At 45.0% G+C, this 13,179-nt stretch overlaps 1 protein-coding gene across 5 annotated transcripts in view; it reads left to right on the forward strand.

Moving 5' to 3' along the window:
- The first annotated feature begins 791 nt into the window (after positions 1 to 791).
- Positions 792 to 13,179, forward strand: part of ATP11C (ATPase phospholipid transporting 11C) — a 187,971-nt gene continuing 175,583 nt past the window's right edge. For all 5 annotated transcript variants that reach the window (XM_049873466.1, XM_049873473.1, XM_049873470.1 and 2 more), the window contains exon 1: positions 792 to 961. Coding sequence is in view for 1 of the 5 variants with exons in the window: in XM_049873469.1 (XP_049729426.1) it covers positions 935 to 961 (27 nt within the window). In the remaining 4 variants the exon portion in view is untranslated. The remainder of the gene's footprint in view (positions 962 to 13,179) is intronic.

The raw sequence follows: 13,179 nt of genomic DNA on the forward strand, positions 1-13,179 counted from the left end.
AAACTACAATTCCCAGGATGCCCGGGGAGGAGGGCGGGGCGGGGGCGGGGCCAGAGGTGGGAGGGGCTGAGAAATCCCGCCCCGCTGCGCAGCAGCAGCGACACAAAGCCTGACTTTACTACCTCAGAAAAAGTGGAAGTGAGAGGGCTGAGGTGGGGAGGCAGAACGAGAGGAGGGCGAGCCGCGGAGGTGGAGGTGGCGATGCGGCAGCTGTGAGGCGACCCATGCCTTCCGAGATGAGAAGGGGCGCCTTTCATAACTAATCCCCGCGCGCGCAGTCCCTCCCGTCCGCCCCGTGCCGGGCTCTCCACAGTGTCCTGCCGCTCCCCACTTCTCGCTCTGAGCCCGGCGCCGCCCGCCAGGAAGCAGGGAGCCCGGCCGACTCGCGGCGGGCGGGCGGGCTGCGCCGTGGCTCCGCAGCCCGGGTGCGGGACTAGCGTGCGGGGCAGCGCGACTGCCGCGGCCCGACGAGGGGCTGGGAGCGGCCCGGGCGACGGAGGCGGTGGCTCCCGCCCCAGCCCGGGAGGAGTGGCGAGCTGAGGCGCGGGCTGCCGCGGGAGGTCCGCCGTGCCCCGAGCGGGGCGGCAGCCCGCGCGGCGCTGGGAGGTAGAGCACAGCCCGGGGGGCCGAGCCGGCGCCCCCTCCGCGCAGAAGGAGCTTAGCGCGCCGCCGCCAGCCCTCCCCCGCGAGCCTCTGCCGGGCCCAGATAAGGGGCGCGGCGGGGCGGCCGCCCCGGGGCGGGCGGACGGACGGACGGACGGGCGGGAGGACGGGCGGGGGCCGCGGGCCGGGGGCGGGGAGCGCGGCGGGCAGCCGGCAGCCCGCCTCGCTGGCCGCGTCGCGCCGGCCCCACCGCAGTGTGTGTGTGTGTGTGGACGGCGCCTTCCAGACAGCCCCGTGGAGCCCCATCCGGCGGCCGGCAGCCTTCGACGCGATGTTCCGCCGGAGCTGGAACCGTTTTGTAAGTACACTCCCTGCGGCTCCCCGCGTGCCCTTCGCCAGGGCCCTGACCACAGTTTCCTGAGGGGTCATGGCCCCAGAGGGAGATAGTACCCCCGCCGCCACCCCGTTTGGCTTTACCGACACTCGTTGCCGGGGCGGCCGGGCTACAGAGGCAGGTAGGGCGCCCAGGGCACCCCCCCAGGCCAGCGTAACCCGGGCTTCCTAACTCAGCTCAGACCCGGACCGTCCTCGGGCTGCTTGGTTGGGGGACCGGCCCAGGGACCCCTCAGTTGGCCAGTTAGCCGAAGATGGCGTTTTATTATCTCGGAGGTTGCTTTCTTTTGTTTCCTCTGCCACGAGCACATGGAGGTAAACCTCGACCTGTCACTGGGGCCCAGATCGGGAGCGGAGCGCTGGGGGCTGAGGAAAGGGCAGGGCGCAGGCTGGCCCCGGGCTCGCTCGGCCTGGCGGGCGGCTGCTGACCGGAGGCCGGACAAACTTTACAGACTCAGCCCGGGAGGCTCACCATCGGGGGCGAGTAAAAGCGGGGGCAAGGATCGGGGTGGGCTGCGTGGAGGTGCAGGCGCCGGGAGGCAGCACCGCCCGGCGCTCGCCGCCAAGCTTAGCCTGACGAGGACCGGATGCCCCAGACAGTGAACCGTGGGGGAAGGCGGGCTGCGACTGCACGCCTCGGGCCACGCTGGCCCCATCCAGACCCCAGAAATGGGGACTTCCTTTCCGTGCGAGTTTGGTATAGGGGAAAGCGATTTCTGCTACTGACTTTTTTGAGTAACCTGTTTACTCCGAGAAGGTACGTTAAGAATGGAGCAAAAACAGGGGCCACTTACTTCTGTGCAGCTATTTGTAGCAACTTCCTTAATTGCAAGATGAGGTGCAGGGAATAGGGGTTTATTTCTGCCAGTGATGGGAAAGAAAAGGTTCATCTGCAAATTTTGATTTTTTCTGTAGGTGAGAAAAATGATTGAGTGCTACGTGCTTCTCCACCTTCCAATACTGTTCTTAAACTTGTCTATTTGATTTTTTTTCATGCAGCTGTTCCTGATTAAAGCACTACTCTCATGTTTTTCATATGTCGGGTGAATTTGCTTTCATTTTTTATGCATTCGAAACTTTCAAAAATGTACCCCCTGGCTTAAAGAAATACGTGTACATCCATTTTTAGAAAATTATCATCAGAATAGTGCTGTGTTAATGTTTTTCTAAACGTTTTACATCACCCAGAAACGTGTCATAGGAAAATGGAGCAGATTATTACCTGTGGCACAGAGCAATAGAGGTACATCTCAAGGATCTTGAATTCCATAGGAAATGACTTACACTGATGCATTGCTAAAACAAGTAACTAAAATTGGTTTCTCACATTTATCCCTGAGAATATAAAAGCGCATTGTACCTCATAATTCTATTTCACATTGATTCTTGTGATCTTGGAGTGTTGTTTGGTGGTGACAAAAAGGGAAAGGCGGCGACAAGGAGAGCTAATTGTAATGTTTGGGAAAAAGATAATTTTTTCACATGGCACTCACAGTGGAAAACAACTGGACTCGGATCATAATAAATTCATTAGTTTAAAATTGAGATGCTGATATTCCATTAAAAAACAATGACTGAACAACCCAAGCGTTGGTCTAAAAGCTCCCTTTGCTAAGAGCGATCTGCGTTGTATTGGAATCTAACAATTAAGCAGTGCTGGCCCAGGAAGCCGGGGCATGCAGGAAAATTGGCAGCAGTTGTAGAGGTGCCAGCCTGCAGGTTTGAAACCAGTACTTTGCATCCTCAACCAAGATCTCTGCAGAGAATCACGCTCATGCTGAAATGAGCTTTGACCTCATTGTTTCAGCTGAAATGCCCGACTGCTCACATTTGCCTGCGCAATCATGACTATGGTAGGTCTCGGGAATTTGTACCAGTGCAGTAAGCTGGAAGGTTCTTAGGAGTTGTATCTGAGCCCTAGCCCTAGGGCGATGAATTAATCTGCAAGCCCATTGGAGTGAATGTGAAACATGCTGTCAAATACTCAATTGCTAAAGGATGGCTTTTAAAATTTCTGGGGACCAAATTTTATCTCCCTTAGGTCGTTAAGCTACATGCTGTCCTCATCTTTTGCCTGGCAGGGATTCTTTGAGGGCCACTCCCAGTTAAGTCACTGGAAGGCTAAAATTAAAGATTTAGGTTGGCCTTTGATACTTTGACATTAGTGTAGTCCAAGGCCTGTGCTATCTTACGATTGCTTTAATATTTGACAGATGGGGCTATTAATTCCTTTCAAAATCAAGTGTGTTTTTCTGTGTACCTATATGTGTCTGAAATAAATCACAGTGGTCTTGATTGTAGTTGTTGGTCATTGAAAACTGGAGACTACATGTTAAAAGAGGAATTTACATTTTCAACCAGATGTGGAAAGTAAATATCTTTTACGAGTAGCGTCATCTTCTATGGCTCAGTAGTGTTTGCTGAATTGTTTTTAAAAAATTCCATTTATTTTCCTAGGTTCTCCAACTTCAAACTAAAAGAAACAGTAATTCGTTATATTTTTAAAGACATGGCCCTGATGTCTTTGCCATGAAATAATTCTGTTCCTTTCTTTCTGATGAATTATGACTTTCCTTTTGATAATTTTGAGGTACAAAGAAATTGGTAGATTCGGTGCAGGATTTTAGGATTTAGGCATCTATGGGTGTCTTAAAAGATATGAGTTGGATGTCCCTGAGTGTAATAAAAGCATTGCCTGTTCCCAGTCAACATCTCCGTTCCCTATGAATACAATAAATAAGTAATAGTAGCTTTGTCTATATAATTTATTTCCTTCAAAGGCGTGTTTAATTGAACATCGGGACTAGTTGAGACATAAGAGTCGTGGATTTTTATGTTATCTTGTCTTCTTTTACTCAGTAAAATTCCTAGTGATTATAGTAGCTTTTCATGTTTATTTAAACATTTATTGAGAGTCTGAACACCAAGAATTTCCCTCTCTTTTTGGTGTAGTAAATTAATTTCATGCTAAAGATTCAAAATAAGACATTCCTGAATAAAGTATATTTGGGGCTTGGTCAGGTGGATGTTGTCAATTTAGCTTGGCGGAAAGTGATATTTAACAGCTATGGATTTCTAGACCATTGATACAGGAAAGCTTTTGTCAAATACTGGAGACCCACCCATAAATTCAAATCTATGATTCTAGAAGCTCTCAAGCTGCTTTGATTCTGTAAAGTATGTAGCATAAATGTCTTTCCAGTCAAAGATGCCTAGGACTGACAAGAAATTAGACTGTATAAGGTGGGACATAAATTCAAAATAAGACCTACTCATAGAGAGCTAATTTATTATTTTGAGACCTCGGCAAGGCTGGCCTAGTGAAGTAAAATATGGAGGCAATTAAAATAATTTCAGTAATTTTTTTTCCAGGAGCTAGAAGGTTTTTGGTTTCCTTCTTGAATTATCAGGGTAATTAAACTTTTTTTTTTTCTGTTTCGCTTTACTAATAACCTTGGCCTGGGATTCCTGAGTGTCCTGGGTTCCTGAGTGTAGACAATATTGATGATTTTTTTATATTATTATGGCTAGAAATGTATCTGCATGTACATATTGTAATATTTGAGTATTTACACAAATCGTAGAAACGATGTGTGTGTCTTGTACATGTCTGAATTTAAGTGTTGCACTTGACCAAATCTAAAAGCAACCTCTTAATCATATTGTGCATTGTAATTGCCTTTTAACTTGTGCGGCTCCCCAAACCAGTCTTTCTCAACCCGTCAGGGAGAGAATTAAGCCCTAATGCCCTAAGGCATCCATTGTAGGTAATGAATTCATATCTCACGTGGAGATGAGGAAGCCCCATTGAGAAAAGCTGCCCTAAACCGTGAAAGCACCTGGGTGCAGGGACAGTTCGATGTCTCCTTTTTTTCTAGTACAGTGCCTGGTGCATAGGAGGTATTCGATAAATATTTGTCGAATGATTAGCTTTTATTTGTTTTACACAAATAATAACTTTAATTATAGACAGTGATGTTTATAGTAAACTCCTTAATCCAGAATGATCGAAGAACGAAGAGTGCTAGTTAGTTGGGATATACCAAGTTAAAGTACAGAGTCAGCAGAAAAGAGGAAGAACCTCAACAAGATGGATTGACACAGTGGCTGCGACAACGGGCTCCAGCATAACAATGATTGTGAGCGAACATGGCACAGGACCAGGCAGTGTTTCGTTCTGTGGTACATAGGGTCACTATGGGTCGGATCCGACTCAATGGCACCTAAAAACATGTACTGATTATCAGTGTTTCAAGGATTAGAATAAATACAGCTAATTTTTTTAATGCTGAAGCTATATTGACCATAGTATATTTCTTAGATGATTAGGAAGGTAGTCTATGGTCTTGCAGGCCATTATTTCATTTTTTCAAATATTTACTAAGCATCTGCTGTGTATCAGGCACTGTGTTAGGCCCTGGGGACACACTGGTGAGCAAGACAAGACAAAGTCCCTGTCTTCAGGAGCATTAGTTGTCCTTACATGCACTGTTATAGAGGACGTGGTAATTGCACTGTCTCTAATACATTTGTGACATACCATGAAACTTGCTCTTTATGAATAAGTTACTGTTATATACTTGTCATTTGTTTTTCTACCAAAAATGGAGTGTAGAAGCACAGTTATTTTCTAGTTGTTTGGATTTGAGATGAAAAGGAGTTTGTTGCATTTGAAATCTTCGATATGACCTATACATGGCAAACTACTCCTTTGCAAATAGATGCTAGGCTGACCCTGTGCAAGCTGGAAAACTATTTACGGATGAACCACTATAACTTGAAATAAATCTTTATACAAGTGAAAACAGTTTGTCTTTTTTCCCTTATCTGCCTTTTATTGATTAAACAACACAAAACTTTGAATGTCTCCTAAATATCTTCTATTTATGTTTATGGTTACTGCTAATAATACAGCCCTTTAGTGGATACCGTTGAGTGCCTAATAGGATAGTGTTTGAACCAATTCTGTCATGGGCGATGAAGCAAAACCGGAATAGACCTGAATTTTTACAGTCTGGGTAATCCAGAACAATAACCGGAACAGGAAAAATTACAGGTCAAAGCCCTGGAATGGGACACTCGGAAGAGGCATTGTGAGCTCTCTCAGGATTCTGGTGCATGAGATTGGATTATTGGCAGGACTGTGGAGAGCCACACACATTCATAACCAAAAAAAAAAAAAAACAGACTCGTTGCCGTGGAGTCGATTTCGACTCATAGCGACCCTATAAGACAAAGTAGAACTGCCCCATAGGGCTTCCAAAGAGCACCTGGTGGATTCAAACTGCCAACCTTTTGGTTAGCAGCTGTAGCTCATAGCGGCACATTCTGCTGCCATCTTTGGGTGGGGCACGGCTGTTTCTGACTCTGCTCAAAATCTGGCAGGCAGATTTGGTTGCTATGCAACACATAGCTGCCCTTGTTTTCTGGGAGAGAGATTAGGTTTCTAACAGGGCTTAGACCCAGTTATACTTCCGGTTCATCAAAATTTTAAAAAGTCGGGTCTGTTCAGGTTTCTCTTCCCCGGTCATGACTGAAGCCCTGGTGCCTATACGTTAGTTTACAATGCCCCAATGGACTTTTAAGGAGCCCTTGTGGTGCAGTGGTTAAAGTGCTTGGCTGCTAACCAGAAGGTTGGCAGTTTGAACCCACCAGCTGCTCCACGGGACAAAGATGTGGCAGTCTGCTTCATAAAGATGTACAGCCTTGGAGTCGCTGTGAGGTTGCTATCAGTTGGAATTGATTTGAAGGCAGTGGGTGGGAATGGACTTTTAAGGACCCCTGGTGCTGTAGTGGTTAAATAGTCCAACCCACTCAGCGGTTCCAAGGAGAAAGACCTGGTGATCTACTTCTGTAAAGATTATAGCCTAGGAAACCCTGTGGGTGCAGTTCTACTGTGTCACATTGGGTCACTCACTGTGAGTCGGAATGGTCTCAACTGGCACCTAATGACAACAATGGACTTTAGCAGAGGTGAGATTTGGGCAGGTGAAGCTAGCCATTTCCAAATTGATGCAATTGTTATACAATAAGTGTGTTTCTTCGCCTCGGCTGCCAACTGAACCACCACCTGGGCAATGGGCCCTGGGAGGTAAAGGATGGCCAGTGGCCCCTGAAAGAACCATAACTAACCTCCCTGTGTCTGCATGATGTGCAAACAACTAATCTACTGAGTGAATTCAAATACTGGCTTGTTGAGTGATGGCAAAAAATCATCAAGGCTGACCGCTTATCTAGCGTGCTTGATTAGTTTTCACTCAAAAAGGGTGAATACTTGAGACACAAAATAAAAATACATTTTTTCTTCGAGGTGTGGAGGTTCATGTACATTTGTAGTATTTTATACAGATTGATCTTTTACATCTGAAATCCTTGAGATGGGGAATTTTCTGATTGGGTGGAGGGAGGTTCTGGGTTTCTATAAGTGAATTAGGTGCTGCGCTCAAGTTTATTTTCCTTCACTTGACACTTAACCTTGGCCTAATACAAGGGTAGATCCACAGTGATTGTAAAATAAACATATTAGCAGGACTGCAGCATATGTTAACACTACTGCAGCTTGATGATGAATGAGTGCTCACCACTGCAGATACAGGTGCAGGATGCCCAAGGCCAACACACTGGCAAATAGCCCCTCAGTTACTGCGGTGTATGGACAGATTGCTGGTGGAGTTGACTTCTTGATTCTCTGTGGTTTATAGATGATGTTGCACTGTGGATATTGAGACCTAGGAGGTTAACCTGCAATTATGGAGTATAGACTGTCATCAATTTCTTGCCCCCTATTTATTTAATAAAATTAATTAAATTTAATAAAATGTGGGAGGATGGTGAGATCTATTTTTGTTTAAGCAGATATCATTATCTGCTCTTTAGACTCTTCTGTTATATGTGTCTTAAATCATGAAGGTGGCTGTGTTTTCCCAGTACATTCCCCTTCACCTAGGTATTGTTGGAAGAATGAGAACAGTGTTCTTGATAATGCTCTAGCAACTGGCACAACGTGAGGTAAGTAGTAGGTGGTCAGTAAAGACGCTGAATTGTTTTGAACTGATTTGACAACACTGGCTAAGTCAGTGCAACAGGTGAAAAATGATCAGTTGGTTAAGTAGGCAACTACCAAGAAGTTTATGCATTTCAGACTGGACTACTAATAACTGCATAGCTGAAAATAACTTTCTTTCAATGGACAAAGTACTACATGGTGCGTATTCTAAATGAGAAAAAAAAATACTTTTATGCTTTCTTTAAAATAATCAGAAAAAGTTAGCATTCACTTGAGGCTATTTTCCCTATTCACCTGAAAGGGAACTGTTACCCCCTGCCCTTTCATCATCATTCATACCGAACCCAAAAACCAAACCCAGTGCCGTTGAGTCAATTCCGACTCATAGCGACCCTATAGGACAGAGTAGAACTGACCCATAGAGTTTCCAAGGAGCGCCTGGCCGATTCAAATTGCTGACCCTTTGGTTAGCAGCCGTAGCACTTAACCACTACACCACCAGGGTTTCCTGATCATTCATGTTGTTGTTGTTGTTAGATGCCGTCGAGTCGGTTCCGACTCATAGTGACCCTATGCACAACAGAATGAAACATTGCCCGGTCCTGAGGCATCCTTACAATTGTTGTTCTGCTTGAGCTCATTGTTGCAGCCACTGTGTCAATCCACCTTGTTGAGGGTCTTCCTCTTTTCCGCTGACACTCTACTCTGCCAAGCGTGATGTCCTTCTCCAGGGACTGATCCCTCCTGACAACATGTCCAAAGTATATAGGACGCAGTCTCGCCATCCTTGCTTCTAAGGAGCATTCTGGTTGTACTTCTTCTAAGACAGATTTGTTCCTTCTTTTGGCAGCCCGTGGTATATTCAATATTCTTCGCCAACACCACAATTCAAAGGCATCAATTCTTCTTTGGTCTTCCTTATTCATTGTCCAGCTTTCACGTGCATATGATGTGATTGAAAATACCGTGGCTTGGATCAGGCGCACCTTAGTCTTCAAGGTGACACCTTTGCTTTTCAAAACTTTAAAGAGGTGCTTTGCAGCAGATTTACCCAATGCAATGCGTCTTGATTTCTTGACTGCTGCTTCCATGGCTGTTGATTGTGGATCCAAGTAAAGTGAAATCCTTCACAACCTCAGCCTTTTCTCCGTTTATCATAATGTTGCTCATTGGTCCAGTTGTGAGGATTTTTGTTTTCCTTATGATGAGGTGCAATCTAAACTGAAGGCTGTGGTCTTTGATCTTCATTAGTAGGTGCTTCAGGTCCTCTTCACCTTCAGCAAGCAAGGTTGTGTCATCTGCATAACGCAGGTTGTTAACGAGTCTTCCTCCAATCCTGATGCCCCGTTCTTCTTCATATAGTCCAGGTTCTTGGGTTATTTGTTCAGCATACAGATTGAATAGGTATGGTGAAAGAATACAACCCTGACGCACACCTTTCCTGACTTTAAACCAATCAGTATCCCCTTGTTCTGTCCAAACAACTTCCTCTTGATCTATGTAAAGGTTCCTCATGAGCACAATTAAGTGTTCTGGAATTCCCATTCTTCGCAATGTTAGCCATAGTTTGTTATGATCCACACAGTCGAATGCCTTTGCACAGTCAATAAAACACAGGTAAACATCCTTCTGGTATTCTCTGCTTTCTGCCAGGATCCATCTGACATCAGCAATGATATCCCTGGTTCCACGTCCTCCTCTGAAACCAGCCTGAATTTCTGGCAGTTCCCCGTCGATATACTGCTGCAGCTGTTTTTGAATGATCTTCAACAAAATTTTGCTTGCATGTGACATTAATGATATTGTTCTATAATTTCCACATTCGGTTGGATCACCTTTCTTGGGAATAGGGATAAATGTGGATCTCTTCCAGTCAGTTGGCCAGGAAGCTGTCTTCCATATTTCTTGGCATAGAAGAGTGAACACTTCCAGCACTACATCTGTTTATTGAAACATCTATCGAATAATAGAATTTTGCAAGATCAACGACTTCTTCATTGCAAATACCTTCTTTCACCAACGTAAACGGCAGCTATACACATGGACCTCGCCAGATGGAATGCACAGAAATCAAATTGACTACATCTGTGGAAAGAGATGATGGAAAAGCTCAATACCATCAGTCAGAACAAGGCCAGGGGCTGACTGTGGAACAGACCATCAATTGCTCTTATGCATGTTCAAGCTGAAACTGAAGAAAAACAGAGCAAGCCCACAAGAGTCAAAATATGATGTTGAGTATATCCCACCTGAATTTAGAGACCCTCTGAAGAACAGATTTGATGCATTGAACACTAGTGACCAAAGACCAGACGAGTTGTGGAATGACATCAAGGACATCATCCATGAAGAAAGCAAGAGGTCACTGAAAAGACAGGAAAGAAAGAAAAGACCAAGATGATGTCAGAGGAGACTCTGAAACTTGCTCTCGAGCGTCGAGCAGCTAAAGCAAAAGGAAGAATTGATGAAGTAAAAGAACTGAACAGAAGATTTCAAAGGGCCTCTCGAGAAGACAAAGTATTATAATAACATGTGCAAAGAGCTTGAGATGGAAAACCAAAAGGGAAGAACACGCTCGGCGTTTCTCAAGCTGAAAGAATTGAAGAAAAAATTCAAGCCCCGAGTTGCGATAGTGAAGGATTCCATGGAGAAAAACATTAAACGACGCAAGAAGCATCAAAAGAAGATGGAAGGAATACACAGAGTCATTATACCGAAAAGAATTAGCCAACGTTCGACCATTTCAAGAGGTGGCATATGATCAGGAACCTATGGTACTGAAGGAAGAAGTCCGAGCTGCTCTGAAGACATTGGTGAAAAACAAGGCTCCAGGAATTGATGGAATATCAATTGAGATGTTTCAACAAACGGATGCAGCACTGGAGGTGCTCACTCGTCTATGCCAAGAAATATGAATCATTCATAGAAAACCATAATTAATATACTGTCCTCAGCTTCTGAAATTATAAGCAAATTCATATTTTTTGTTAAATGCAGTTTGTGGGCTTATGCGTTTTGTTGCAACCACATGTATTTTGAAAACCAAAGCTGCAGCCTTAACTCCCCAAGAGCTGGATATCATTTGACTTCCCATGATAAGCATGCATTATTTGGATTCAGGATGTCTCGGTAGGGATCTGCTAGGGATTAAATTGTGTCCCCTAAAAATATCTGTCAACTTGGCTAGGCCATGATTCCCAGTATTGTGTGACTATTCACCATTTTGTCATTTGATGTGATTTTCCTGTGTGTTGTAAATCCTATCTCCATGATGTTGGTGAGGTGGGATTAGCAGCAGAGATTGTATTAATAAGGCAAGACTCAATCTTCAAGACTAGGTTTTGTTTTAAGCCAATCTCTTTTGAGATATAAAAGAGAGAAATAAGCAGAGAGTTATGGGGACCTCATACCACCAAGAAACAAGAGCCAGAAGAATAGTGTATCCTTTGCACCAGGAGTCCCTGTGCTGAGAAGCTCCTCAACAAGTGGAAGATTGATGACAAGGACCTCCCCACCAGAGCCAACAGAAAGAAATCCTTTCCCTGGAGCTGGCACCCTGAATTTGGACTTCTAGCCTCCTGGACTGTGAGAAAATAAATTTCTCTTTGTTAAAGCCATCCACTTATGGTATTTCTGTTACAACAGCACTAGATGACTAAGATAGGATCCAAACCCCTTTGCTGTCTAGTTGAATTATGATTCATAGCGACCTATAAGACGGAGGGTGACTGTCACTTCTTTCTCCCGTGGAGTGGCTGGTGGATTCCAACCGTCCACCTTTAGCTCAACCACTGCACCACCAGGGCTCCTTTCAGTAAGGATACCACTTAGTCTTTGGTGCTGAGAATGTAAGATACTTTCCTCTATTTGTACCCACTTGTAATCAGCTGGGTAGGTACCTGTAGAGAGAAGGCAGAGCAAACCAGAGGAACCACAGCTTGAGAGATTTAAAAGCAGTTGTGAAACCTTGTTAGAAGAGTTGGTGTAAGTCCTTGCTCTGCCATTTACTCCCTAGCATGGGAAAGTGGGCACCAGGGGCTGTGGTTTATGTACATCAAAGTGTTTCTCAAATGTGGTCCTTGGAGCCACTTGCATAAGAATCATCTGGAATGCCTATTGTAAGTACAGATTACTGGGCCTCAAACCTACTGAATCGAAGTGTCAGGTGATAGATCCTAGGAAACTGTATTTTTAGCAAGCACTCCAGGTGGTCCTTAGGCTCTCTGAAATTTGAGAGCACCCATGCATAATACAGTAAACACTGACATTTATTTTCTGGGCACATTCTGTTCATTTCTGTTAACTTTGGTTTCTTCATCCACAGAATGGGAATAAAATCCACTTCACAAGGTTGTTGGAAAAATGTTTCATAGACCATTTGGCACTATACCGACTGTGTTGGAAGTCCCCAGGTTTGATGATTCGGTAGGAGTATTCACAGGACTCAGCATATAGTCATACTCTTGGCTAAGATTTATTGCAGCAAAAGAATATAAAGAAAAATCAGCAATGGGAAAAGGTGCATGGGGCGAAGTCCGGAAGAAATCATATGCAAGCTTGTAAGAGTCCTCTTCCAGTGGAATCCCACAGGGCACAATTTCCCCCGCAGACGGTAGTGACAACATGTGTGAAATGTCTATCAGGGAAGCTTATTGGAGACTCCATGCCAAGGGTTTTTATTGGGGGCTGGTTACATAGGCACCCTCGGCCTGGTATGTACCAAAATTCTCAACTCCCAGAAGGAAAGCAGGTGTTCAACATCAACTATATTGTTTGTACGAACAGTTTAGGCACAGTGAGACACAGCCAGTTAGGCTGGTGGGAATCTCCCGACATCTAATTTTCCAGATGCCAGCCAAGGGCCAACCTTCTAAGTCGGCCTTTTTAAGAATAGCAGTCCCAGGCCTGCTATGCTAACCTTTCTGTACACCAATGTAATGTAATACTAATATTTTCGGAGAAGGGAAATAACTTCCCAAGGCTGTTAAGCTAGTAAGCAAGCAGCAGCGGAGCTGAAACTAGCCGAGATTCCCAGCAATCATGCTTTCTTTTAATAGCTACGCACAGCCGTGCCTCTGGAGGATGTGTCATTCCTTTTCCGATTGTTGCAAGCATTCACTATTTGTCACTTGCAGCAGAAGAGCAGCCTGCCGGTAGTAAATGATGCGCCCAGTGGG

Source organism: Elephas maximus, chromosome X, assembly GCF_024166365.1.
Source record: "Elephas maximus indicus isolate mEleMax1 chromosome X, mEleMax1 primary haplotype, whole genome shotgun sequence".
Taxonomy (NCBI): domain Eukaryota; kingdom Metazoa; phylum Chordata; class Mammalia; order Proboscidea; family Elephantidae; genus Elephas; species Elephas maximus.